We start from the raw sequence: 26,804 nt of genomic DNA, 5'->3' as shown, positions 1-26,804 counted from the left end.
AGAAGGATCATCTTTTCCCGGTGCCATCATTCGACTGGAGCGCCGCGCCCGCCCGCCGTGGAGACTGTGCAGCGTGAGCATTGCCATGGACTCAGTTCAGCTGTGGTCGGCTGCCGCCGCTATTGCATCCATTGGCCCGTCTGCCGGGGAAGCAAATGCGAGTCTCAGATGCCCATTGGCGCTGATGAAGACAAATCCAACCGGGAGGTCGTGAAGCCGACGTAGCCTCCTGAGCTGATGCCAGTTGCCACCATTGCTCAGTCGCCAGGAACATCGGGCGTGTTCTAAGAAGAAGGCCCCGGGGGCAGACATGTCGTGGGAGATGTCAGTCCCGGCGTAAATCCGTAATGGATGGTGACATGCCTCGAGCTGGGGCCGGAGAATTACGGTCGAGGGAAGTGTCATGGCTAGGTCGTGCTCTGTGCTCAATACTTGCTGATGCCAAGCAGGTGCGCGGCATGCCGGGAGTCGGCAGTGGGAAGGTTGTCAAAACGGACAAGAAAAAGGACATTGTTGCGAGCCGTCAAACACAAGGGGGTGGATGGTGACAGTGACAGCGATAGAGAGGATGTGGGGAAGAGCCACACAGCCTCGTGGTGAATGGACCGTGTGAAATGAGGCGGGAGGCCGTGATACGAGGCGCTTAACAGTGGCAGCTGGGAGAGACGGCGAACTGGCCGAGTCGACGGCCTCGGTTTGACGGAGGCGGGGGTTACCGGTGGCCAACTGAGATGTCGCTCCAACTGGGGACTGCACCGAGGCTTTCGTTTTCGAGGCGACAGAGGCACACAGGGCTGATGTAATGCGGACCAAAGAAGCCCATGGCGACGATCAGTGTCAATGCCTCCGGATGGCATTAGGTTGCCAATGACAGCGGACAGGCGGGCAGCAGACCTGGCAAACAAATGGCTGTCATTTGGCAGAACTGGGCAGCCCAGGGTAGGGATATTGTTTGTGCCTGCGCTTGTGCCTGATCAGGAGCTGCAGCTTGCAATGGCGTGCAATTTCTTTACTTCGTGGGAAGGCTAGAATAAGTGTTGACGGACTGGCCGCCCATGAACGGATGATCCCAACGTTGCCGGTCAGCAAGCCGGCCGGTGGATGACGGTTCACTGATCAGGTGCGTGGTAACAGCAAGATAATTCTCTGCTGTGACTTCAACTCCGGACTGTAGACTCCAGACAATCGAGGAGGAGAGGTCCGGGTGTGGGCGTAGAGACGGAGGAAGAGGGCGAGGGAGGACGAGGACGAGGATGAGGGCCAGGAAGTTGGAGGAGGAAGCCGGCAACAGCTTCGTACAGGGGGGTGTTCTTTGCTAAGGCAGGGCAAGGCAAGGCAAAGGCAAAGGTGAGGTAGGGGACCTGGGTGGGAGCTTGGGGCAAGAGGGGAGTGTGGGTTGTGGGTGTGTCCGAGTGTACCCGCGTGGGCCAGCGCTAGTCAGTACGTACCTCGTGCGTCTGCATCTCCCCTACATACATAGCACGTACGTAGTATCCGTCTACTGCTACGCTACTACGTGACCACACTCGGTACGTATCTTACTTAGGTAAGGCAGCATCGGAGTACGTACCCAGATGAACATTCCTAATCCCCACAGTGGTAGTTGGGTGAAAGTGTCTATTCTTACACCCCCTTCATGTCCTGCTCTCCCTGTCGTCCCGCGCCTGCACGAAAAATTAAAAATCCATTGGCTAGGGACCCTTGTTGACTTCCGGGCTCTTTTTCTCAGTCTTCCATGTCTCTCATGTCTCTTATGTCTCTCTCTTGTCTGACTTTGCTACCTTTGGATGATGGAATCATGTCTGCCTCCTCTGCGCATCGCAGCAGACAACCCCATGTAGTCCCCTTCTATTCGTCCTCCTGGCTAACTACCTCCTGCGCCGCTCTCTGCTCAGCTCGCGCACATCTGGCTAAAACAGTACCTCTTGGTGCCTCTGAGCAAGCCCTCTGCTGGATTGCCATCGTCATCATCATCGGCACCATCATTGGCACCTCGTATTGATCAATCTCGACTCGGTATCATCCTGCCACCCAGTCTCCGGCTTGCGCACAACGACACCCGCCGTTTCGTCGTCTCACCTGGCGAGAAAGACATGAAGACACCAGCACCGGTAGGCTATACTGAAGGCAGCCCCTGATAACAATCTCAAACACCAGCTAGCCCAGGCCGATGCGTGGCCTGCAGTCAGTCCTCGGTCGTTTGAAGCCTTTGATCAGTGCCCTAGTGCGCACCTCTATCAGTATCTCTGTCTCTTCTCATTTTGTCTCGACATCTTTGGAAAAGTTCCTCCACCACCCACCCACCCACCCTCCCCTGCCTCGCCTTGCCGTCCGGCTGCAACATCGAGCTCCCGGCGATCCTAGTCCGCAACAAAAAGCAATCATGGTGCCCATTTGGGCGAGATCTGGCCTTCACCCAAATGGGATGCACCATGCTGCACGTCGAGGAAGAATAAGCAACGAGAAATCGAGCCCGCAGCAACTAGTCCAAGGCCCAGCGCCTCGCAGAGGCGCACAGGGTCTGTCTGTATTTGAGAAATCTCACAATATGCTTGTTTCACACTCTTCCCATTTGCCTGCCAATCCATATTCGCAGACGGTGACGAGATCAGTCTCCTCACAACCTAGATGACCGGCGAGTCCCCCGTATAGCAGGCGTCTTACTGGAATGTCTCAATCTTCTCTATCGGAGTACCCGAGGCTCCTCCCCTCGCCTTTCCAACCGTCAGTCTGGTCGTATGTCTGTCTGCCTGCCTGGACCTAGAGATTGTTTCTCTACTCTAACAGGCATTCTGGTGCTTGGCCCAGTCGGCCGTTTCTCGTCCTTGCCTGGCTGGGAGCTCCCATCGCCGTTCGCCGCCGCCTCCACCACTATCTATGAGGGGAGACTAGTCGCAAGAGAGAGAGACATGAGCGCACCCCATGCCCTGCCTCCGACCTCAGTTATAGGCATGGGTAGACGCCCCTTCCCACTCCTCCCACCCCCAGTCCTGACTTACCAGGCGACCCCCCCTCCAAGTCTGCCCCGGCCACCCTGGACAGCCAGGTCTTGGTCCTCGTCCGCGTCGACCGGGTCCTGACCCGCTCAGTCGCTACCCCGGCTTTTATGGACGTCTTCCATCGTGGTGGGGGTCGATGATTTCCACCAAACCTCCATGTTCTGGTTCTGGCCGTCAACACTTCTTTTTTCTTTCTCTAATCAACCCACTCTTTGGGTTCTGCTGGTCTCGCTTTGGCGCATGTATATTTAGTGCTGAGATCTCCGGAACCCACTCCAGTCGATTGGCTTCCAGGATTCAACCCTGGCAGCACATCCATCCATCCACCATCCCCTCCCGCGCCTTGTTATACATTCTTGAATCTCCCCAACTTTTACATCCATCCTCCTTTCTTTCTCAACACCACGAGAGTTAATAAACCCCCATCCCCCAAGTCTTCAACCTACCACTTTGTTCATTCCTTCCTTCTGCTCAATATCTACCACCGCCTCACCCTTCTCCTCCCGTCTCCTCTCTTCATCAAGTCCAGACCTAAGTCATTGAGTGCTCAACACCAGGCTGTCTTCCACTCCTTCCTTGCTTGAACTCTCACCCTCCCACGCCACCTTTGCAATAGCACCACCTTCATAGCAGCTTGGCTCCTTACCAATGGCCCTGACGGAACAGACAGCCACGCCCCAGGCTTGGGGCCGTTGGCAGCAGCAGCATGCTGGCCACGACTACGCCATGATGGATAACTCGACCTTTGTTCAATACGACTCGAGGGCTGCAACGACCGCTCCCATGAACGGGGCCATCATGGCTCCCCAGTACATGGTCGGCGCTCACTACGGCGTCGCACCAATGCCAACAATGGGACATCACTGCCCAACCCAGAACCACTTCGCTTATGCGCAGTACGATTCATCCCCGGCCAACATGAACATGCCTTTCAGACTTCCAGCGCAGCAGGAGCGGCCCATCATGCCCGTGGCGGCTCCAGAGCACGATGTTCCACGTGCCAGCTCATATCCCCAGGAAAGTCCTTCAGCGCAAAATGACCGGCAGCGCAGCCCTTCGGCACGGAGCGAGGCGAAGTTGAACACCTCCAAGACGCCGCATCCACTTAACACCAAGGACATCAAGTTCAACAAGCCTACCAGCGCGGACCCGGTCAACTTCACCACTGCCATCGACACTCTCATGAAGGCAATCCAGAAAAGACACGATTCCGAGGACATTGTCAAAGGCGTGCCAGAAACCGAGCAGGTTGTTAAGCCGGAGCCCAAGTCGCCCAAGGTATGTGTCAATCCAACCGCTTTGTATGTAACAGTAGCTTACGCGCATAGCCTGAGCCGGCCCCGTCAACCTCATCATCCACACCCGCGGAGCCCACGGATGCCCCAAAGACGAAGCGATATGTTTGTGACGTCGATGATTGTGGCAAGAGCTTCTACCAGAGCACCCACTTGGACACCCACAAGCGCGCCCACACAGGCGAGAAGCCATATGTACGTAATCGCCAGACGCGTAGCCCGGATGGTACTAATTAGATGTAGGCATGCAACTGGCCGCGTTGCGGACGCACATTCTCTCAGCCGGGCAATCTCAAGGTAGGCAGTCATTATCCTTGCTTGGTCGAGTTAACTGTGATCTAACGGATTCATAGACTCACATGCGCCGTCACACCGGTGAAAAGCCTTTCCGGTGCGAACAGTGCAGCAAAGTGTTTGCTCAGCGTGGTAACCTCCAGACACACATGGCTACGCACACCAACGCGAAGCCTTTTGTTTGCAAGTTGGACAACTGCAACAAGATGTTTACTCAAAGAGGAAACCTCAAGGTATGCTGAGGCCCCCCACGCTGTATTATAACGGGTTCGCTAACATGCCAATTCTCCAGAACCACCAGAACAAATACCACGAGAAGACGTTGATGGAGATGACCGACTGGATTGTCTCCCTGACCGACATCGACAGCCTATCAGACGAAGAGCGAGAGACATACTGGTACTTTGCCAACCTCTACAAGAACAGCAACAAGGGTATCAAGGGTCGCGGCAAGGACCGTAGGGTCAGCAACCGCGTCTCGAAGTCGAGGACGGCTCCTTCGTCCTACCCTGTGAAGCGCGTTCCCGGGCCTGCCAGCCTAGCAGCTTATAGCTCAAAGCGGTTGCCCCCACCAGAGCAGTACATGCAACACCACCAGCACGGTTACGAGGTCTACGACACGGACATGGACCAGTCCTCGAGTGCCAGCAGCCCCCGGTATGACGGCTTGCCTGTCGCGTATCGTGACCGCATGTATCAGCAGTCAACGCACGCGATCTACTAGGGCTTGCATCGCCTCGACCATGCACACGCGTATACGTCAACACGACTTCTCATACGAATACACGAACACAATTCACAGAAGGGAGATACCACGGGACCGGTACGGAGTAAAGAAAAGCAACAAGTCACCCTTACCCCTTTGTGCGTATACACATACACCACACATTGGGCGAAACGAACCATTGGAGATAAAAAAATGGCGCAACAAGAGATGGCAGAACTCCCTCAGCACGGGACGTTTGGAAAAGAGAGCGTAATTTTGTTGAAGGTAATTTTTTTTGGGTCACGGCGGCTGTCTGAAAAACATTGTTTTTTTATTTGATTCTGGTTTATTTTGGAGCTATTTCTTTTTGTCCATTTCCCCATCCTCCTGCTTACTCAACTTGAGTGGCACACTATACATATACATTTCCTTCGATCTTTGTTGCGGTCAAGGTTGTATTTTTGTCAACGGAGAGTGTAAGAAGGTGTTGCAGCTGTTGAGCGGACTGTTTCTTTCATTCTTGGCAGCCCTTCCGGACAGGAACTTCCGGACGGGTGGGATTTTTCTTTTCTTAATCTCCTAAGTGGAGGGGAGGGGAGTGTTGACGGATAGTTTGGTCTGAGAGTGGACGTACTTTCAGGGAACACTGATTGCGAGAGAGCAAACAAGCAGCATGCGTCACGGGAGTTATTAGACAACCACGGGATGGGACGTGCTTTTTTTTAGGGAAAGGGAGCGTGGGAAACGGGTACTGGGTCTCTCATTGGAGTTACTAGACTCTACAGATACCCCGAGTTGCATTTGGAAAGGGTGGCCAGCGTGGCTACACGAGAGGAGTTGATCAAGCGTCGAATTATTGTGCCGAGGGCTTTTGGGTTTTTTCGTTTATTCTGTTTTTTTGGGGAGACATTGGACTGGACCGATAGGAAGGATCCCGAGATCATGCACCCCTTGCTTCGATGGACACCTGAATGTACGTATGAGAATTTAAAAGGATTATTGATACCTATTTTTTCACACTCGTTTGATTGCCTTCCCGTGCGCCGCGAGTGAACCGGGCCTAGTCCGCAGCACTCCGAGGCTGGGCTGCCATGCAGGTGCAGATAGCGTATGTATGTCTTGCTCAAGTGTTGGCCCGGTAGCTGGAGGGAGCCCAGTCGGGGGAGGCCCACGGCAAAGTCGGTGATCCCCACGGCCAGCGGTTTGATAGGGTAAAGGGGAGGGGGGGCTATGGGACGAACGCGGCCGGATTGAGCGTCTCTGGAGCGCAGAGAGCCGAGCCTTGACGAACCCCAACGCCGAGCACTGCGCCAAAAGATAGACGCAGGCCGTACGTACATACACGCACACATGGACACATTGCACATCCTGCACCCCCTCCCCCGTTCTTTTGGGGTGGTAAAGAAGCGGTCTGCACGCCCGGGAGACACGCCGACATGCTGCTGTTGCATGATGATGGCATCGGAGCAGAATGGCTGAAGATGGGAGATGGGCTCTGGCGGTGCTGTTGCAGGCGGCAGTGCGGCTGCTGCTGGTCCAACACCCCCCCTGACGCAAAAGGCCACCATCACGAGGGGGTGACGGCGACGGCGGTGGAGGCGTGCGATGAGAGGGAATGCAAGTGGGAGTGGGAATCGGAAGGGGGAATATGAGGAGAGGTAGGAGGATATGAGGAGAAGGAGGAGGGAGGGGGCGTGTGAGGGTGTGAGGAGGACGTCGAATAGGAAGTCTTTGCCTGCATCCCGTAAGTGCGTAAGAGGGAGAACCCCCCACACACATGGCAAGGACAGGGTCTTTTCCAACAGACTTGAGGGGGGTGGGTAGGGGGGTGATTGAGGCCGGCAATCACACAAGTATACCAGTATCAGAGGTGAGGTGTGTGCGCCCGGAAGGTGCTGTGTCCTAAAGGGGGGGGGAGGGGAGGGTGGGAAGGCTCTGCTTTCTCTGCTCCTCGTTCCCCCACGCAATCGCCTACACGGAAGTAACGACCAACTGCCGCGGCGCGGCTCGCACTTTTTTTTTACACGAGTGCAACACTTAGGATTCGGGACTATTACAGGGGGGGAAGAGGAGGAGGAGAAGGAGGGAGAATGCGACCCGGTCGCATGGGCCAGTTCCCCGGGGCCCTGGTCTATAGTTTCTTCTTTCTATTTCTTATCCCGCCGAGAACGACCTTTTCTTTTTTTTCGCCATCTTTCTTCGTAATATTTGATCTTGCCTACCTGCCTGCCTATCCGCCGGATATCCCGCCGGCATGCCGTTCCCTGGAAGGAGGAGGGGGGCGTGGGAGCGACGATTGTTCTGCGGTGTATGCAGGTCGCGGGAGGAAGGGGGAAGAGCAATTAGGGCGGACGGCGATGCGACCGGGCCGTCCCTATTGGATGTGCCTCCGGGCGTGTAGGAATGCGGTCGCGGGAAATGGCACCGCCAGACACACAGCCTGGGCGCTTCGTTTTGGTCCGGTGACGAGTGAATCCCTTCCCTCCTCTGCCCGGCATTCTTGACAGCAGCCTCCTGCTTTGTGTGGCTTGTAGTATTGTAGTATCCTGGGCCTGGGCCTGGGCCCGGGCCGGAGGGTTTGTTACGACTTCACCACGTCACGGTGACGCATTTGGTTCCTATGCATTCATTCCTGAAAGACTGGAAAGAAAGAGGGGGAAGGAGGGAGGGTGAGGGAAGAAACAAGGCTCAAAACTCGAATGGAAAAAAGAACCTTCTAACAATGTCACTGTTTTTTTTTTTTTTTTTTTTTAGAGTTTTCTTTCCTACGCGGGGTTTTTTAAAACCCTCATTCTTCACGTTGTTGGTGTGTGTAATCTTTTCCCCCTAGGTGGCGCCCGTCACTGGGCAAGCCCGGGCGGGAAAAAAACACGCTTGACGTTGAGTCTGGGTTCGAATAAGACGCGGGTGCTGAATAATAATGCAACGGCGGGAATGGGGGAGGGGCCGGGCGGTTACAGGGGATTGGACATACGTAGATACCAATCCGATACGTTACCGTTGCAAGCGGGAGTGCCCGTCGCGGGCCCCAACTATCTTGAGATGGGTGTTTGGCGGGTGGGGGGGGAGGATCGGGCGTTCTTTCTTTCAGATGAAATTTTTTGAGTTTAAGCTAAGTCCGGATCCCCCCAGTCAAAGAGTAGAACGCAACAGCCTATGGGCTTTTTTCTTTCTTTCTCGAGAGTGCTTCGTTAGCGGTCGATCAATATGCGACTTGCACCCAGTGGTTTTTTATCACTATTCGAGTTATTCGCAATTGAACAGCCTGCGGCAACCCCGTTCGTTCTCGACTTACACTCTGGAGCATTATGGTTTTGATAGAGTGGTGGCGTATCATTCTATTTCGACCGGAGTGCAACCTTTCTCTCTCTTGCGTGCTCTTGTATTGGCCCAGTACTGTAGAGCAAGTAGCACATTCCTGAACGTCTGCAGCAAGCCTTTTTGTAGTTTGTAGTCCGTAAGCCTGGATTGATCAACGCCTGCCCCGAGCGTACGTTGTCTTTAGGAACACTAGCCGAGCATTTTTGCGGACGTTGACAACTTGAGATTAGTTTCATTTCAAAGTCTAGCCGTTTTTAGCGTGTTGATGTCTAGTTGCACTGTTCACAATCAGTAGTACGTTTTTTGCAGTTGCAGAGTCATTCCCTTGGAATGACACTGAAGTTGGGCTCTCGAAAACCGCAGATGTGAGTCTCGGCGCCGGCGCGGCGCGGCTTGATCCGTAGAGGCCGGGCTGGTTTGTCTTGAGACGTGCCCGGGTTCCGGAAACGATTAATTGGTTTGCTCGCCAACGACATGACATTTGTCTCTCATGTTACATAGTCTTCGTTCCTTGAGTCACTGCCGGAGCCATACTGCCAAGACCATTGTATACATTCTCCCTGCCAAACGCTTTGATAGCTAGTGGTCACAGGTGAAATAGTAAAACATCTTCGACTCAGTAAATACCAAAGCCGGAAACCTTGGTTTGAGTGTAAATGTGGTAAATTGTGACTCACAAACCGAGCATTTAAATTGCCATGGAATAGAGCATAGACTCTTATTAGAACCCAGTTTACAACCAGATCACACAATTCCCATACCATCTATGCGCGAAAAATCCCATGTCCATAGGCTGCAGAATCACTAATAATGCTTCCATGGTCAGAAGAGCATGTTGGATCACTCAGAGGCAGATCGCTAGCCAGCCTGTTACATCCCGACTCTTGACGTGGTAATAGCGTAAGTAATTGTACCTTTTAGAACTCGCCAATGCCAGTCCCTCGTACAGGGTGGGTGTAACCAATTTATATATATTTGACCCATTTTTTTTAGAGTTGGTTCCAGAGTTCCGGGCTCGCTGTACGGAGTACAATAGTATCTTACGGCCGAGCCCATTGTAACGGCAGCAGACGGGTAGACGTGGGAAACATTACTAGAGCAGGGATTAATCGGGGAGTTTAGATATCCCGGGAAGACATGCCAATAGGAAGTGCTAGGGTAATGCAAGTGGCCGCATAGAATACAACTTGCTTGATGTGAACTGGCATGTGCAAGAGTTTCTCCAATTCTAGACAAGCTTTGCCGTAACCCGCTCCTGTGTACTTACTGCGCCTCTGCTATATATATTGGCGGCAGGGTTGTTAGTTTTCTCTAGGCTGACCTCTGTTAACCTATGTTCCTGTGCGCAACCTAAGGTACTCTGCGATATCTTAATTGCAAACGTTCATTTCTAGTCCAACAACGGAAGTATTCACGCCGACGGGGTGGGTAGCGAAATGTTCGTCTTCATCGTATATGAGAAGTAACATGCGACTTTTAATGATTCCCAGGTTATTATTCTATTGGTCCACTGATAGCTTCTCTCGCAAAGTTACCACCCCCGGTCAAAATTCCATTGCATACCGCACTGCCGTGTTTACACAACAATACTCAAACTTCATTCTGCGCTCATTTTTTTTTTTGTATCTCAAAATAAACTTTAGTCATTTTTCTATATGGTAAGCGAGGTTCAAAAGAAGGGTGCTCTCAAAGTCAAAGCAAGATTTGATAATGATGTCCGTGAACTGTAAGTCATCTAGTCAGATTGAAGCGGAACATCACATAAGTCGCATTAAAGCTTTGTAATTCGGCACTGGAATGGATCGCAACCCCTGCGCGGGTATTGCAGTTTTATCTTATCGCAAGTTGAAAAGTAGCTTGCGTCCAAGCCTCGACTTACACGGCGCCCGTTTTCCCGACCCCTCAGCTGCCCGTGACATTGAACCTCTCGGAAAAGGGGTCCCAGCTCGGGTCTGTGTGCCTGTCGTACTCCATCATGTCCGCAATGTACGTGGCGTTCTCGGCGCCGTACACCTCCTCGATGAAGGCCAGCGTCGCGTCGATGCCCGCCGAGACGCCCGAGGACGTCCACACGTTGCCGTCAACGACCCACCGCGCCTTCGGCACCCACTCGGTGTTGGGCCCGTGGACGATGGTGCTCGCCCACGATGCCTTGTTGGTCGTCGCGCGGCGGCCGTCGAGCACGCCCGCGCGGGCCACGACGGAGGCGCCGGTGCAGATGGAAATGAGGTAGCGCAGGCTCGGGTACGTGTTCTTCACGTACGCGATCGTGGCGTTGAGGTTGGGCGAGCGGGTCCAGAGGCCGCCGGGGACCATGAGGACTTCGATGTCCTTCGGGGCCGTCTCGTACGTGTGGGTTGGCAAAAGGACGGGGAACTTATAGTAGGCTTCTCGTCAGCTTATAGGCCGGCGCGGAAGATGACGCTCCGGGAGGACAGGGGTAGCTGGATGAGAAAGGTGGGGTGGTGACCCGCGTGAGACGGGCTCGACGTACGAAGCTTGAGTTTTTGGGGTTCATGGCAGCGGAAACCGGCTGGACGGTAACGGGGTCCATCGTCTCGGAGATGAGATACAGGTTCAGTTGGTAGCTCCTCGCCAACACGCCCAAGGCATCGAGGGGCCCGAAGACATCGAGCATCTCATAGCCCCGATATATGATCATGCCGAAGTTTTTGGGCAGGGCCTGCGAGGACGACGTGGGGACCGCTGATGCGCTTGTCGTCGACGGACGAGGGATGCCTTGGGGGGTTGTCAACACCGGTGTCTTCTGCATGGGGTCCGTCCATGTTCGGGAGGGGTCCCAACTTACACTCTCGAGCCTTTGACGAGGACTCTGTGCCGTTCTGCGCAGCGACCATTGTTGTGAGGAAAGCCCACAGCAGGATTATAATGGCAGACGGCTGCCGTGTTGACGCGGGATTGTGAAAACGCATTCTAAGGGGCGAAGGCAGACATATGTGAGGGTTTCCGAGATCAAAAGGCAGGCAGGCCAGCAACGATGCTATTCAAGTCAGGTTGCACCCGGGGGGGGAGGAGCGAGCTTCTTATTATCCCGACACGTCGCGCGCGTCGAGGTCTCTCCCTGCCCCATTCCCATCCATGGTGCAGGGGAACCGACCCGACATCCCTCACATGTTGCGCGCAAACGCCATGCCCCGATCCTTCGGAGCGCCGCCTGCCGTCCCCGGTGGTCTGGAGGGTTGGACAGGAACGCTGCGCGACGGCTGATTGGCGATCGTTGCGGCCTGCCATGTCTACATTAGAGAGGAACCGGCCCGCCAAAGGCAGTCCGATGGTGTTTCTCGGCCCAGCCAACTGCTGGCGTGGGGAAAGCCTTGGCGCGCTCGTTTGAGAACATTACCTATTCGGGTAATCTGCTCAAGACCCAGTATTTAGGCAAAGTACAGTGACAGTTGCAATTGACTGGGTCCAAACACATGGTGGAAGCAACACGAGCAAGTATTACTTACAAGGTATTTTGTTGCATATTATGATTTGTCGAAGGAATATCTAAATAAACGCCTGATATGAACTCCCCCCCTTTCCATTATCCCGTGAATTAATTACATGCTTACGTGCGTGTCTACAATCCCTCTATTTCGATAGCTCGAGCTCAAGCAAATGTTTCCAAAATGCGGTGATAAACCACCCCCAGCCAGCAGAATATAGGGAAAGCAGCCAACCTCCGGGCCCAGTCGGAGATTCCCCGGCTCTTTGGTGCGGTAGGCTTCTGAGCAGGGGCCGAGGCAGGCTTCACGGCAGCGACAGCGAGAGGCTCCCTTTTCTCTTCTCTCTTCTCGTCGGTCGAAACACCACCCCTTTTTGACCGCAAAATAAAACAGGGAGCATTCTTGGCCGAGATCTCACCAGTCACTGCGCCCAGCGCCGCCGCCTCTCGCGGAATGCTGGCCTTGGTGACGAGGAGGTAGGGGCTGCCCTCGACCTCGACGACGCAGTTGTGCCACGGCGTAGGAATGTGGAGCAGGTCGCGGGAGGTCATCGGGGTGCCGTCGGGCGAGAGACCCTCAACTGCCCGAACGACGGCGGGATCGAAGAGCTGGATGCCGAATTTGGGGCCGGCATTGTTGTGGCTAAATAATGAGGCTCGTCAGTTGCCGACGTGCAAACGGGGTAAGCCCAGGGGGGCGCAGTATGCTTACGCATGGATAGACAGGCGAACGTAGTTGGGGAAGAGTAGTTCGACGAGGTTGGAATAAGCTTGGTTACGCTATGGTTTGGTTGGTCCAATGTAAGCTCATGTCCATTATTAGGGGGGGAAGAAAGAAAAAAAGGAAATCGCGGAGATTTTCCATTGGTGCGGGTCTGGCTTACCATAATCATCTCGAACGCCACCTTTGTCGACAACTTCTTCCTCTGGGTGCGGGTCATATTCTGGGTAAAGGGATGAAGCTCGAGATCTTCGAGCATGAAGCGGGAAAATCCACGATACAGGGCTAGAATGGCTGCATTCTGGGACTTGATCTTGGCGCGCACTGCCGATTCTTGAGGTTGGCAGCCGGCCATCAGGATTTGTCTGCAGAGCTCGGCCTCCACGGTCAGGCTCGTCTCGACATGGTGATCGATGGCGGGGATGCCGAGTCGACTCGAGAGGTCCGAAAGCTTGCCTTGACTGGTTGAGTCGCTCAGTTCAAAGAGGTCAACGAGCGACTTGAAGCCAACGCGGTCAGTCCCTCCTCTGCTTAGACCGACAGCATAATTCATGTCTTTCAACTGTTGGCCATATGTGTCGACATCGGCATCATCAACTCCGACTGCGTTATGTTAGCATGGTTTTATTAAAGTTCTCAAAAGGGAGTAACTCACTGCAATCGCTGAAGACGTGGCCATCGCTGATAATCCACAACTTGGCACCGGGGTGATATATCTTCTCGATGGACTCCACGAAACTGTGCAGACGCTCCAGTGCAAGTTGCTCGCCGCGGTCGGGGGCTTTGCCGATGACTTTGTTGGTGTTTGAAGACTTGCAGGGGAAGGCGGGGAGACAAAGCTCGATTCTGGCCTGCTGCGAGGTGAAGTGCTGAACGCGGTCCGAGAAATATGATCGACCACAGGCTTCCCACTGGTCGTCTTTGCCCTGATACCTCAGGAAACCGTCAAAGTGGTCGACAATCTGTTCTGTGACAGCCAGAGAGTCACTGGAAGGCGACTTGCTCAGCTCAGAGTTGCGAATGGCAAAGTCGGCTTGATCGAGAAGCAATTGGGCAAAGAAGCCCTCGAACTGTGTGCCAGTTGTGTTGTGGTCAGACGTGGCGTCGAGGATGATTCCCGTCGTGTTGGAACCAGGCCGCCGCATCTCATAGAGCCTCAAACCCTTCAGGGCTCCTTCCAGGTCTGCGGCTCCAACCTGTTGTCTCCCGCCTGTTGCCGTCTGTGCTTGGCTGGGAAGGTACTGGTTTATCGAGTCCCAGTGCTCCTGCACCTTGGTCTTTTGCGGCCCGCTGCAGTATAACAGCTGTCCCTGCCCGTTATGAACAAAGGCGGCCTGAAACCGGTGGAAGACTGAGTTGCCGTCGTTTGAAAACTCCATTGTTAAAATTATAAATTGCGTTTGATAATTTCAAGAAAACCAGGATTAAGAATTAGAGTTTGCTAATGTTGTGATGTTGGTCTGGGGATGAGAGAACCCGGTGGTCTCCTGTTGGGGATTATAAACTAGACGATCGTCGAGCACGCTCGAAAGGCGTCAACAATTGTAGAATGCCTCGTTCGGTGTTGTTTGATCTGATTGGGTCTATACACGGCCCCAGGTGGAAATTTTTGCACGTAGGTGATATTTTCTTTCCCCTTCGAAGGAAACCAAGGCGGGCTGTGAAGTGTTGACCGTACGACTAGGAGTCCAGATGGATGAGGCGTCGGAGCGTCGTGCCGCCTAAGCGCAGAGATGCCGCAGCCAAATGGATCAAAAATATCTTTATTGAACGAAGGTCCCGACAATGGGCCGAAGCAGCAAAGCTCTCGGGCAAGTAAATGCAGCTCGAAGCCTCACGGTCAGGTTGCAAGGAGGCGCATATCAGATCACCGAGGTTCGTTCCTGGCTTGAGGCGCTGCCGGACTTGGAAAGAGTGCGAGGAGTAAAGACAGTCGTACATGTACAGAAGCAGGGCTGGGGCTCAAAGAGAGGACGTACATGGTGCTTGCAGTAACTAGTGGCCAGGCAAGATGACATGGGACGGGCAATCCTCCATAGGAGACCGACCGAGCACGGTTGGAACACAAGAGATTCAGGCCCTGTGTCCCCGTAGAGCTGTGACCAGGATTGCACAGAGCGACGGTACAGGTACAGGCGGGCTGTACAAGGAAGGTCATGCCACATCCATTTTCCAGAGTAGGGATTCGATGCCTTTGGAGAGTGGAGACATGACGGGCTGCTGTTGACAGCGTTGTCCGTTGCAAAAGTCCGAAGTCAGAATTACACTTGCTTGGCATGGACCAGAATAAACCAGGCTTTTGCGACCATATCCCACCATCGGCATCGCACCATTAAGATCACCTCACTGCTGCTACAAGGCCCCCCCCCCCCCCCCCACTGTTCAAAAGGCCATCCCATGCAATCTTACGCTAAGCCAACCCTCAGCCCGGTCTTGGTGCCTATTTCCTTTTGCTTGGTTGTCAGACTTAACATGGTCAATGACAAGGGTCAGGTTCTCCGCCGCTCAGTTGCGGCTCCTGTCAGCCAACGAATGATCCTCACAGATTACCGCCCATTCCTTGAACCGGGGTTTCCACCCGAGCGCATATTCCGACCCGCAAGCTCTACTCAGATCCCGCAAGTTACCGTTGTTCGGAGTTGCGCCATCTAGTGTATGGCGTGGTCTACTTGGCGTCAAATACGGCGGCGTCCAACTCAACTGCGTCGGAGTTGGTAACACAGCCGCCTGCGCGGGATTTTCGGACATGTACATAGAGATCTCTTTGATTGGCTGTTTGCGCGCCTCATCCATGTCTAGGAAGATCTGAGTGCCTCTACAGCATGCTCGTTGTTTAAATTGGAAGCTTAATCCTAGTCCTATTATGCACGAATCCGAATCCGACCACGGACCTTTCCAAAGTATAGGTTCATCCCAATACCCCATCCAGAACCGCTGAGTGCTCATCCCAACCAATCTAAACAAAACAAACGGCGTAGATCATATGCGCCAACCTGCCCAAAAAGCCATAGTGATTAAAATTATTCCAACCCATGCACTAGATTGCGACTAGTTACCCATGTCCTTTCCATAGCTCGTCCTGTCTTTGAAAACGAGTCGCAAAGCTCTGGGGTAAAGCGGCCCAGCCTGCCATCTCGTCAGTCAGGCCCCGCGGGCATAAGAATTGCAAGGATACTTACCGGCGTCTTCCGGTCGATCCACATGGGGTCCAGTGAGAAGGAGAAGTCGCGGACAAGCTGGACCAGTGTTGTTCTCATCTCCAGCATTGCGAATTTCTCCCCGAGACACGTGCGCTTGCCACCGTGGAACGAAATCCATTCTCCTCTCGCCCGGCGGCGCCGGTATTGCTGATTTATGGCCTCGGACGAGGTGCCCCACCTGAAGTGAAGGTCAGTGAGTGCCGCAACTTGAATGAGGGGAGAGCACGACGAACCGGCCGGGATCAAACTTATCGGCTGTTGGCCCCCACGCAACCGGGCATCGATTCGTAGAATAGCAGTGGTAGCCAACATATGTGCCCTTGGGGATGACGACGTCGCCTCCAAGGAGCGCGGTTTCGGCAACTTTTCTGTTGATCAATTGACCAATCGGGGGGAAAAGACGCAAACACTCGTAAATGACCGAGGTGAGATAAGGCATGTCCTCCTTGGCCAAATCGGCCGAAAATTTGTCACCCTTGGAGAGGATTTCTTGGTATAACGCCTCTTGCGCTTGCTACACCGTCAAACATCGGTTAGTTTGAATCAACTGCATGAGCCGCCGGGACGGGCCTGGGCGGGCGGACCGACTTACCGGGTGCTTTGCCAAAACATACAAGCTCGATATCATCAACAGCTGCGGGTTTTCCTGGCCAGCCACGAACGCCACTGTGAGGTTGTCAAGGAGCTGTTTCTCATCCCACATTCCCGATGCTCTCGCGTCGAGCATTCGCCTGCCTAATCTATCCGACGGGTCCGACAGGGGTGTCTTCTCCATGTGGTGACTGGCCAGCAGAGCTCGTTTGAGCTCATTTTTGAAGAGACCCACAGCATGCCTGGCCCTGTTGCGTATGAAGGGGACGCGGTCTAGGAAAGGGAAGCTCATAAAGATTGGCTTGAAGATTTCCCTCTTGACCGCTGTCTGAAGGAGATTGATGGGAGCATCTGCCCTGTCAAGTGCCTAAGTAGGCGAATGTAACCGTGGTGAGCAAAATCCCTGCTAGGCTCGGTCTCCGTGGGGGCCAAGAAAACTTACATGGAGTTTGGTGTCGACAACGGCCTCGGTGAAGTTTGAGACGGAGTATCGCTGCAGGAGGTCCTGCACAGCAATGCCGCCGCCGCCTGCCTGCTGCCTGGCCTCGCGCAAGAGACAGCACAGGCTGACTGCGTTCTTCGTAATGATGTCCGCATCAAAGGTCCGTTGAAGGCCGGGCTTGATGACGGAACGATAATTTTTCCATACGTCACCTCTCGAGGAAATGATGTTGTCGCCTAATTCAGGGTTGGTTAGCCGGGACCTGTGATGGAATTTCTGGCGAATGCCTACCCAGAAACTCTGCCAGCACGCTGTGAGGAATCTTCTTCTGGTTACCGCTCTTCTGGTAGAGATCCTCATCTTTGAAAATCTCAACCAGATAGGATGGTCGGTGCACCAAGATGTTCCACTGGGCGCCAAAGAAAATCTTTACAGCGCCGTGAGTTCGCAGCGGCTTGTCGATGAACTGGCGGAAAATGTCTGACTGGTCGACATCTTTGAAGAACGGTATGAGGGCGACCCAGAAGGGTATAGCAGGGATATTTTGCGGGTATTTTGGAGGTAACAAAAAAAAGTAGTAGAGGAAGCCAAGGAGCAGAACTCCGAGAAGCAAGACTTCGAGCAAAAACAGCAGCATGTTGTATGGATTGATGTCTGTGTTGTCAGCTAGGAAGGACTGAATCGCAGAAGCAATAATTTATAAACACATTTGCATATACGTTCTAAGGCCAAGATCCCGGAGGGCCAGGGAAGGAAGGTCGGCCGCACTTACAAGAAGTTGAGATGAAACGAACTCGACAACAGAAGAGGCCTTCGTTTCTTCTTCTCAGCCCTACCCAAAGTAGCAAACCCTTGGGCTCCTGGGGCTGGTATGCATGAGAGGGAGCAGACAGACAAGATTAGAAGTCGCCGTAGAAGTTTGGCCCCGCGTGTTGCTGAAAATAGCTCGAGAATGTTGGTTGTTGTTTTGGCATGCGATGCCTCCTGTGCCTCCAGAGAGGTCGTGCAGATAAGTAAGCGGCCAGCGGGCTATGCGGTGCGACTTCCGCATCGTTGATCGCAGTCAGGCCGAGTAACGAGCGAAGGCAGAATAGCAACCCACAGGCCGCTGAGCGGGTCTGGATTCGTGAGTCTGCGAGGCAGTACATCGAAGAGAGTTTGATGAGCTTCTCTTGGCTTGGTACATGCCGAATGCCTGTCACTCACAGAGGTACCGGTACATTGGGCGGAGCCTCCCCACACAGCCGAGGAATGCGGCAACGCCCCGAGAACGATTCCTGGTGCGACAGGGGTGCGTCCGATCTTGTAATCTAGAAGCCAGGGCTATTAAATGGCACTCTATTATAATTCATACGAGAGTAATCCGGCCCATTGCATTCTATTCATCTTGACTACAAGCGACGGTTATTAGCGCCTCAGCATTTACTTCATTTTATCCCCAAATTTTAACTTTCTGGTTTCCCTACCCTACCTCTTCGATTATTCCATCCGTTGTCGGCATTTCTCTCCGGCCGTTGTCTGTTGGCTTCCAACTTTCCGTAAAGATGGCCGACTCCATCCCATCCACCTCCGGCACAGCGACGCCCACTAAGGACATCGCATTGCCCGCACAAGAAGTCCAACCTGTTCCCATGGCTGATCCTGAGAAGAAGGCTGCGGCACCGCCGGCGTACTCGGCCTTCTCGCCATGGCGGAAACGCTTCATTCTCATTGTCGTTACCGTTGCCGGCTGCTTTGGACCACTCGCCGGTAACATCTACCTGCCGGCCCTGCCTGTTTTGGAAAATGAGTTTCACGCCAGCGCAACCGCTATCAATGTCACTGTTTCTGTCTTTATGCTGACTTTCGCCATCGGAGTAAGTGTCCTGGTGCCTTTTCTCGCTCTGCTCTACGATGCTAACTTGAGCTTGCATTAATAGCCCTTATTCTGGGCCAGTTTTGCCGACTGGAAGGGCAGGAGGCCGCTGTACATCATCTCCATCTCCATCTACATTGTGGCCAATATTCTCCTGGCTGCAGTGCCGGCGAATTATGGCGCGCTTGTATTCTTGCGCATTGTACAAGCATTTGGGTCCGCAGCCGTGGTATCCATGGGCGCAGGGACCGTTGCAGATGTTGGTGACTTACAAGAAATTCAACCACCTCGACCACGTACTGACTATATCTCTAGGTAACCGAACCTAAGAAGCGTGCATTCGCCATGTCCATCTTTTTGCTGGGTCCCCAGTTGGGCCCTGTGCTTGGCCCAGTAATAGGAGGTGCCTTGACAATAGCCTCATGGCGCTGGATCTTTGGCTTTCTGGGTAAGCGCACTTCAACTCAACTCAAAACATACATCGACTAACTTGTTCGGTCACAGCAATCGCCGGCTTTGCTCTTTGGCTGGTTATCATCTTGATGTTGCCAGAGACCCTGCGCGCCAGAGTGGGAAATGGCAAGTTGTACGCCCAGTCCGGCTTAATCTTTTTCCCGCCAAAGCTGTCGTCGCCGTTGGTCCCTGAGTCGGAAAGAGGCCCTCCGCCTCCCAAGCCCACCTTGATCGGATATTGGCGTCTGTTCAGCTACCCCCCTATTGGTATTGTGACATTCAACACAGCGATGCTCTATTCCACATACTTCGCCATTGCCGTCCAGCTGCCAACCGAACTTGCTGATCGGTACAACTGGTCCAGCGCTGGAGTCGGTGCCGGCTTTCTCGCAGTCGGAATCGCCATGATCATCGGTTCCATGATTGGCGGCCGCTTCTCTGACTGGCGTCGAGCGCGCGCCGTCAAGGCGTCTCCGGATGGCGACGTCGACCCCGAAAACAGACTTGCAGACCAGATCTGGGGAGTCATCGTCTGCGCCGCCGGGTGTGCAATGTACGGGTGGTTTGTGCACATCTCGCTACACCCTGCTGCTGTCCTCGTTGCCACGTTTTTGAGTAAGTCACATCCCAGAAAAACTACGCCAAAGTTTGAGATGATCGCGAGACTGACGCTGTGCGACTGTAGCTGGGTTCGGCATGAACTGGGTGTTTGTGGCCACGACGGCGTTTTTGACCGAGTGTGTGGCTCAACAGGCTGCCGGTGCCTTTGCACTCGGAAACATGCTCCGAAATCCCGGTGCGGCCATTGCCGCCCTTGTGATCCCGTCCCTTGTGTCCAGAATGGGCAGTGGGTGGTGTTTCACCGGACTGGCGTTGCTGGACCTGGTTCTTGTCGGGTCCGCAGTCATCGGTGAGTCTTGCTTGGTCAAATGTTGGCATTTTTTGTCTTGTAAGCTAACTGGAAATTTTCTCGCAGTACTACGAATCAAGTCTCCGGGATGGAGAGCGGCACGAAAGGCGAAGATGGCTGCAGCTAAGCAGGGAGGAAAGAAATGAATTGAATGACGTTACGACAAGTTTTTAATAGACAAAGGAAGCGTGCTTAGACTTGAAGGTTCGGATCATATATTGTATAATGTATATACACAATCATTATAATTCCACAAATGCTGTGTTGGCACTCACTACCGGGAAGTGCAAAATTGATTCAAAGTTTAGACAGTTGACTCAGAAACCCTTGAGTCCTCCAATTAACTGCTTGCGCAACACAACACAAAACCTTCGAACTTGAATAAAGGAAACCTAAAAAAATTCACGAGACAAAAGACCCCCTAACTTATCTCTTCTTCTTTTCCCTCTCCGGCGGGGTTTTGTATTTTTATAATTATTTTCCCCGGCTGGTCTTTGGGTGTGTTGTTGAGTCTATTGTACAGTGCAGCTTTCTTCAACTCAACTTAGTTATATTGCTAACTTACTTGTGATGTGGTAATTTGAACTTCCTCCAGCTTTTAACTGAGTGGAATTATACGAAAAAAACCGTTTAGCCATGGACACGAGTATCGAAACGCTGACTGTTGGCCAAATATGTGCTAGTTCTTTCGCGAACGGAATACTTTCCTCCCATTAAAAAAAGCACGCATTCAATTCACAAACCCTCAGTGACTGAAAACTACGTTGCAATACACGGGGCCGAATCCTTCAAAAAATAATTCACCCAACTAAGTGTTGACATGCCGACATCAACGGTGTGTTCATAACTCGGTTGTTTCAGTTGCGCGTCAAGTCATGCAAGTAATCATAGAGGGCCGTCTAGGAGTATTTTCTATAAAAGTGACTATTTAGCCACCCGGCTACAACGTCTTGTTTTGCACTTGCGCCCTTACGAGCCATACATGGCCTGCCGATAGCACCAAATAGTTGTTGAAGGAGAATTCGAGATTAAGACGTTGATTGTAGTCGAATTAAACTACATAAATTGGGATACCGAATAAACGCTATAAAGAAAAGCAAAAGAATGGGAAAAGATAAACTTAATCACGATGCAACCAAACTTTTTGGTGCCGATGCAAAGCTTAAAAGAAATTGCGGATCAATTATATTTCTCCCCCCTGTATAATTAAGATCGCCGTCATCAAAATGTAGTGGTTTTGCCGAGTGTTGCAAAGTCACTTCTTCATACGAGGAGACTTGAGGCATGACAGACAAGTCTCCTTATGCGTCCATCTGGACTAACTTGGCCGGTAGCACAACGACTCTTGGATTCATCTTCGGGGACAAGGACACAACAACAACAGTAGTAGCAACAGCAACACACAGCAACTAGCGTCGCAACCAACCTTACGGACCCTCCGTCTGGTCCCAAGTGGCTCATCCACATATCGGCAAAAATGGGCTGGTTGTTTTCACCCTACCCGAGCTAGTAGCAATCACAGCCTGACTATAAAGGTCGCCGCTCTAAGGCCTCGGAAGGTCGGCATTTTTGCGGACAACCGGACAGACCAGCCCTTTGCGATGTTGGTGTTGGAAGCGTTATTTCGAAAAGACAATAGATGGCAATATTTGTGGGACATCGGGCCGATAACATGTGGCCAGCTTTGAATCCCACAATGGAGTTTTTCCTACTGACCAGGGCGCCAGGGTCTTGATGCCTGTTTACTTTCAATATGGCGGACCAACAACAGTCCAACCAACAGAAACAACCAATAAGCTTTGCCAAGCCCACTTTTATCTTAGTTCAGGCGAGGCAGAGCAATGTGATGCATTGCGCCAAAGTACCTCATGTATCCTCATCTATATCCGTGGCTGGCAGCATATATTGTGCTAGTTTCCGCATCACCTACTCATCAAACTCAACCGCCCTACAGAATTGATTGACGAGGGTTTAATTTTTCTTCTTCATTTGAAATCAAATATTCTCCAAGACGTTGGGTATGACCGAACTAGCCTTCCCAGTACGGCGTTCGCCCCCCGGTGATGACCACCGGGATGCACTCCGTGGCCACCGCCTGCCGTCCAAGCTTGACCACTGGCTCTCGGCATGCGTGATACACGGAATTCGGCACAACGAAGCATTTGCTACGTCAGATGCTGTCCAGAAACTCTGTGCAGACTCAAACGACAGAGCCTTCGTTCGCGCCCGTAACGCGCGGCTCATTATGAGTAATACCGTCCCCGAGATAACGAATGACGATGACAAGCCGTACTGTATCTGGTATCCCGATGTGGCCAGCGAGGAGATCTACCGCGATCTGGCGAAGCGCTACCCTGATATGCGGTATGTGATCGGCCGGGCATGTGCAGTCGCAGGCTACAATGCGCTATATCACGAGCTGGGCCTATTGCCTGACGTCTCTATTGCCGAGGAAGCTAGAGAAAGCTCTGCACGATCCAAGGACATATTCGATACGATTATGCGCCAACCTGTTTGCTACGCAATTCTGAATGATTACACCCGGTCTTACAATTCTGAAACACCGTTCTCTCCGGCGTTTATGAACGGCGATACAGCTGTACGAGCAACATTAGATATCCGGTTTGGGCTTGATATATACGAGGAATGGGGTAGTCACTGCTTCAATATTGCTGAAGACTACAACATCGATGAGGTCTCATCAGAAGACCCCCACATCCAGGAACTCCCCCCTAATCATATTTCAATGTTTTATACACCTATTCTTTCTCACTTGCCAACTATCAACAAAAACCCGTTGATACTTATGGCAGCTTATGAGGGAAATCTAGACCGTTACGTACGATTACGCCGTCCAAAGATGCTCCATGACGAATTCGCAGCCGTGATTCGTGGCATCTATCATAACACCACCTTTGCAAAGTGGTGGTCGCTGCAAGAGATCGGCTGGCCCCTCCGCGCCATCAAGACCGCTACCCTCGCGCGCTTCATTATGGTCAACGACCTCTCGAACATCCCGCCTGCTAGCCCTACAGGGCTTGAAATGCCCGCTTTGATCTGGTGGCCGTTGATCCCGGCAGCAGAGACGTTAAAGGAGCTCGTTCGTCGCCGGCCGGATATGAAGCTGCAGGTAGCGATGGCATGCATTGCAGGCGATTACAGGGTGCTTTGGGACGATCTTGCGCCACAGCCTTGCGCAGAGCTATGGGACCAGGCACGGCAGGAACAGACTCATAGTTGGCCAAAGGATTTTAACAGGAATTATTATGTTGACTATCTGGAGAAGCGCTCTAAGGAGCTGGGTATCGACATCGTCTTCATGCGGACGGATTCTGAGTGTGAAGATGCGGCGGTCCGCGACAAAGAACCTACGACGACTTGGCTGGACCAGGGAATATACGAGCTTCCATTTGTATTGGAAAGCTCTAACCCTGACGGTGGCGTTTATTGGCGCGGCGGCAAAGTCAATGCAGCTAGGTGGCAGTTGCTGATATCCTCGAGCGAGGAGATGAGACAGAAAGCACGCGAGGAAGACGGTATTAGGTTATATGAGGATGATGAGGAAGTTGTTCCTGGCTCTGAGTAACTGGTAGATGAATGTGATTAATTTTACAATACGTATAACGTAAATCACAAGCGAGTGGGACACAAGACTGCGCCCATAATGCGTCGGCGCGAATGAACTCATTTCATCCACAATATATCGTGGCATCTAGAAGCGATGACTCCAATATACAGCAGGCTCTTTAAGCTATCAGAATCAACTCAAAACTTAATGTGCAGATGTAGAAGTAAAGGCAGGAAGGTTGGCAGCAACATCAGCAGTAGTGAAGATATTGCTCTCGGCAGTCCGGAGGAAGGATCTCCGGGTTCCGCTGCCGGCCCGGCAGCGTAGGCTCAGGCATTTCTTGCTCTCAGAGCTGTTAACAATAAAGTCCAGGCCTTAAACAGTTAATATCTATAGCGTACCATGGAAGATGAGAGTTTGCAGTGTGGTAACAGTAAGCAATAGAGTGTGAAGGCATTGGCATGTATTGGATTACCGAATGATATCCTACAACCCCTCCCCCCTGTTTCCCTGGGTACGTTAACCGCAGAATCGGCAACCGCCGAGACGGGCCGACAAGCTGGGGAGGGGGCAGATGTCCCAAGTGCTGCAAGACGTGAAGCAGTCAGTCTCAGTTGTGTTGCTAATTGCGTCCAGGGTGTCTCGCAAAAAACAAGTCTCTTCAGCTGAGGTGAACGGTTTGATATCCACTGTTTCCAACACAGCGATCGAAAAAAATGTCCGTTTCGAGCAAAGGTTACGAGATTGCCATGTGTGTGGGGGTCAGACAGCCATGCGTGTATCTGGGGGCTTCCAAATGTCTTCCATCTCTCCATCGACGGGCGGGGTGGGCTTGACGACTCTGGACTTGCCACCTTTGCTTCACCATGCAGGCCAGGACAACGACGTGCAGAGCGGCAAAGATACCAACACGAATTCGAGAGGGCTGCAGCATCATCGTTGGCAATTAACCCCGTCGACCACGACTTCTTCACCGCCTCGTCTCTGAGTGCGCGCGGGGGCCGGTAATCTTGGGGCTGGCAGAAGTTGGGCTGGCTCAACAAAAAGAAAAGCCCGGTGACGGCCTCATTTTCTGCACAGCAAGCACTTCATTTCCCATTGCGGTGCAGCAGCGTTGATTTAGGTGCATGTACAGATGAACCGCCGCTGATCGACGAATCCCCCATCTTCTCGGCCGCAAAACTAGTGGACATGAACCCTTGCCTTCGTCGACCGCCCTGCGTGGCGCCAAAAACTTGATGCTACCATGGTATGTCAGAGTGCGCCAAAGTGCGCCATCCATTAGGGTGGCGCGCGGCAGGGCATGCGACTTTGACAGGCTTCGTGGGCGCACATCCCGCGCGCGCATCCGAATCGATGCTGCATATGAAGGAACGAAAAGTTGACGAGAAGGTGATCTGAGTCGACCGGGGGCCGGGACAGATGAGCAAGGGAAACACGAGGGGTGAAGAGCTGCCGCCGCGATGCGACCGCAAGACATACGGAAAAGCAAGGTGTAGCAGTTGCAGGACCGCGGGAGCCCAGGGGAATCTCCCGGGACGTTTCATCGCGCCGGCGGTAGCATGGTGAAGGTGTAGGGTTGTGGTGTATTTGTAGCAGAGCAGGACCAACGGCGGAAGCACGACTTGCATATCCCCGTTGGCCAGGGCTGGGACGGCCGGGTGGTCGGCTACGGCCGCAGACTAGTCGGGGCGATGCGGCTGCAAGAAGAGAGGAGGGGGTGGGAGGGCGTCTGCCTTCGACGACGTCCGTCCCGCACCGGCCGGGGATGCATCTTGCTAGTTCCAGGGACCCAGAGATACGGCCGCAACGGTTGCAGGGCCCCTCGTACCGAGGAGTCATTGGCCCGAAAGTCTCCCACACCCCCCCTTTCCCCCCCATCCCCCCCTTCTCTAACCTCCATGAAGCGTTGAGACGAACAGAATATTGTCACCGCTCTGGACTTCATACGCCTCCTCTCCCTCGAGTTCCCAGTCTGCGTCATTGATAAGAGCAAGGATGCCCGGTCGGCTGGAGAGGCTGCGTTAGCGTGGCACCCGACATAACTACTGCGCGCAAGCATGGGAATGGACTCTCGGAAGGGGGGCGGGCGGGATGAAGTGGCAATACACGTATGCATGGCCAGCGTAGGGGTGCAAGTAGGAGAGTCATGAGAAGGCGACGCCGAAATGAAGAGATGCTGGGGGATGGAAGCTCCGCATGCGGTGCGGTTCTAAGACGTACAGATGACCATCGAGGACAAAAAGTTCCTTTCTGGTGTCCTTCATGGTGTTCTCGCAGAGATGGTCGATGAGAAAGGCAATAGTTGCGGGCTTGCCATCCTTGTTCACCGCCGGAATTTGGAGCGAGTGACGCCGCTGATCAGAGAAGAGCATCTCCAAGCCGCCGCTGCAGAGGGGCTGTCAGTTATGCATCCGTACCTGAGCAACATGCAGGATGGAACCGAAGCCCTCATCCGACCCCATCATACTACCTGGAGAGGTCTCAGGCCAAAAGTCCGGTAATGGGACGGGCCAAGAAGAACATTCTTTGGGGCACTTACGAGAATTCGACGACCAAGGAGATCTTCTCCCCCGCTTCTGCAGCGTCGGCCATTTTTTCTTTCTTTTGCGGAATGTGGTGATATCTGACAGTCAAGGTACCGACAGCTGCGAGACGTCGGAGAATAGATGAAGAATATGAGATGTAATGACAATAAACTTTGTTTGCTTGTCAGGCACGGGCGCGACGTACGGAAGATGTGATGTAAGGCACGGTAGGGATTTGGGACGGGGGACGGGGAGACGGGGGACGGGGGGCCCTGAGCACTTAAGCAAACACACGTCAACGGCCAGCCCTTTCCATACCGCAGCTAGGCGTTCCGATGGCAGGCGCACCTGCTGCCGGGCGCCTGTGGAGCAACGGTGCGGCGGCGTAACCACTCGGCTTCGACCTAACGTTGTGCTGTAGCCCGCTGTAAGGCAGGGCCCGAGAGCCCCCACTACGAAAATTTCAACTTCAC

At 53.2% G+C, this 26,804-nt stretch overlaps 7 protein-coding genes across 7 annotated transcripts; 3 read left to right on the top strand and 4 right to left on the bottom strand.

The window, feature by feature from the left end:
* Nucleotides 1–3,647: 3,647 nt before the first annotated feature.
* On the top strand, nucleotides 3,648–5,312 carry EsH8_III_000712 (C2H2-type zinc finger protein; the record flags this gene model as incomplete). Its single annotated transcript, XM_083262437.1, has 5 exons — nucleotides 3,648–4,277; nucleotides 4,328–4,489; nucleotides 4,538–4,591; nucleotides 4,648–4,821; nucleotides 4,881–5,312. The coding sequence occupies 5 exons, from the start codon at nucleotides 3,648–3,650 to the stop codon at nucleotides 5,310–5,312; spliced, it is 1,452 nt and encodes a 483-aa protein (XP_083122924.1).
* A 5,205-nt stretch (nucleotides 5,313–10,517) lies between these two features.
* EsH8_III_000711 (DJ-1/PfpI family protein) lies at nucleotides 10,518–11,548 on the bottom strand (the record flags this gene model as incomplete). The annotated part of the gene is made up of 3 exons (XM_083262436.1): nucleotides 10,518–10,991; nucleotides 11,110–11,354; nucleotides 11,425–11,548. The coding sequence occupies 3 exons, from the start codon at nucleotides 11,546–11,548 to the stop codon at nucleotides 10,518–10,520; spliced, it is 843 nt and encodes a 280-aa protein (XP_083122923.1).
* A 680-nt stretch (nucleotides 11,549–12,228) lies between these two features.
* EsH8_III_000710 (isocyanide synthase family protein) lies at nucleotides 12,229–14,163 on the bottom strand (the record flags this gene model as incomplete). Its single annotated transcript, XM_083262435.1, has 4 exons — nucleotides 12,229–12,706; nucleotides 12,776–12,843; nucleotides 12,948–13,387; nucleotides 13,440–14,163. 4 exons carry the CDS (start codon nucleotides 14,161–14,163, stop codon nucleotides 12,229–12,231), a joined length of 1,710 nt encoding a protein of 569 aa, XP_083122922.1.
* Nucleotides 14,164–15,832: 1,669 nt separating this feature from the next.
* On the bottom strand, nucleotides 15,833–17,654 carry EsH8_III_000709 (cytochrome P450; the record flags this gene model as incomplete). Its single annotated transcript, XM_083262434.1, has 6 exons — nucleotides 15,833–15,910; nucleotides 15,964–16,162; nucleotides 16,218–16,498; nucleotides 16,577–16,942; nucleotides 17,018–17,253; nucleotides 17,309–17,654. The coding sequence occupies 6 exons, from the start codon at nucleotides 17,652–17,654 to the stop codon at nucleotides 15,833–15,835; spliced, it is 1,506 nt and encodes a 501-aa protein (XP_083122921.1).
* Nucleotides 17,655–18,561: 907 nt separating this feature from the next.
* Nucleotides 18,562–20,381, top strand: EsH8_III_000708 (uncharacterized protein; the record flags this gene model as incomplete). The annotated part of the gene is made up of 6 exons (XM_083262433.1): nucleotides 18,562–18,873; nucleotides 18,937–19,131; nucleotides 19,188–19,320; nucleotides 19,377–19,940; nucleotides 20,011–20,235; nucleotides 20,302–20,381. 6 exons carry the CDS (start codon nucleotides 18,562–18,564, stop codon nucleotides 20,379–20,381), a joined length of 1,509 nt encoding a protein of 502 aa, XP_083122920.1.
* A 2,099-nt stretch (nucleotides 20,382–22,480) lies between these two features.
* On the top strand, nucleotides 22,481–23,821 carry EsH8_III_000707 (uncharacterized protein; the record flags this gene model as incomplete). Its single annotated transcript, XM_083262432.1, has 1 exon — nucleotides 22,481–23,821. The coding sequence occupies one exon, from the start codon at nucleotides 22,481–22,483 to the stop codon at nucleotides 23,819–23,821; it is 1,341 nt and encodes a 446-aa protein (XP_083122919.1).
* A 1,874-nt stretch (nucleotides 23,822–25,695) lies between these two features.
* On the bottom strand, nucleotides 25,696–26,398 carry EsH8_III_000706 (ubiquitin-related modifier URM1; the record flags this gene model as incomplete). The annotated part of the gene is made up of 3 exons (XM_083262431.1): nucleotides 25,696–25,813; nucleotides 26,027–26,191; nucleotides 26,346–26,398. The coding sequence occupies 3 exons, from the start codon at nucleotides 26,396–26,398 to the stop codon at nucleotides 25,696–25,698; spliced, it is 336 nt and encodes a 111-aa protein (XP_083122918.1).
* Between the last annotated feature and the right edge of the window lie 406 nt (nucleotides 26,399–26,804).

This window comes from Colletotrichum jinshuiense, chromosome 3, assembly GCF_051148585.1.
Source record: "Colletotrichum jinshuiense chromosome 3, complete sequence".
NCBI lineage: Eukaryota > Fungi > Ascomycota > Sordariomycetes > Glomerellales > Glomerellaceae > Colletotrichum > Colletotrichum jinshuiense.
This window is presented reverse-complemented; position numbering and strand designations above follow the sequence as displayed.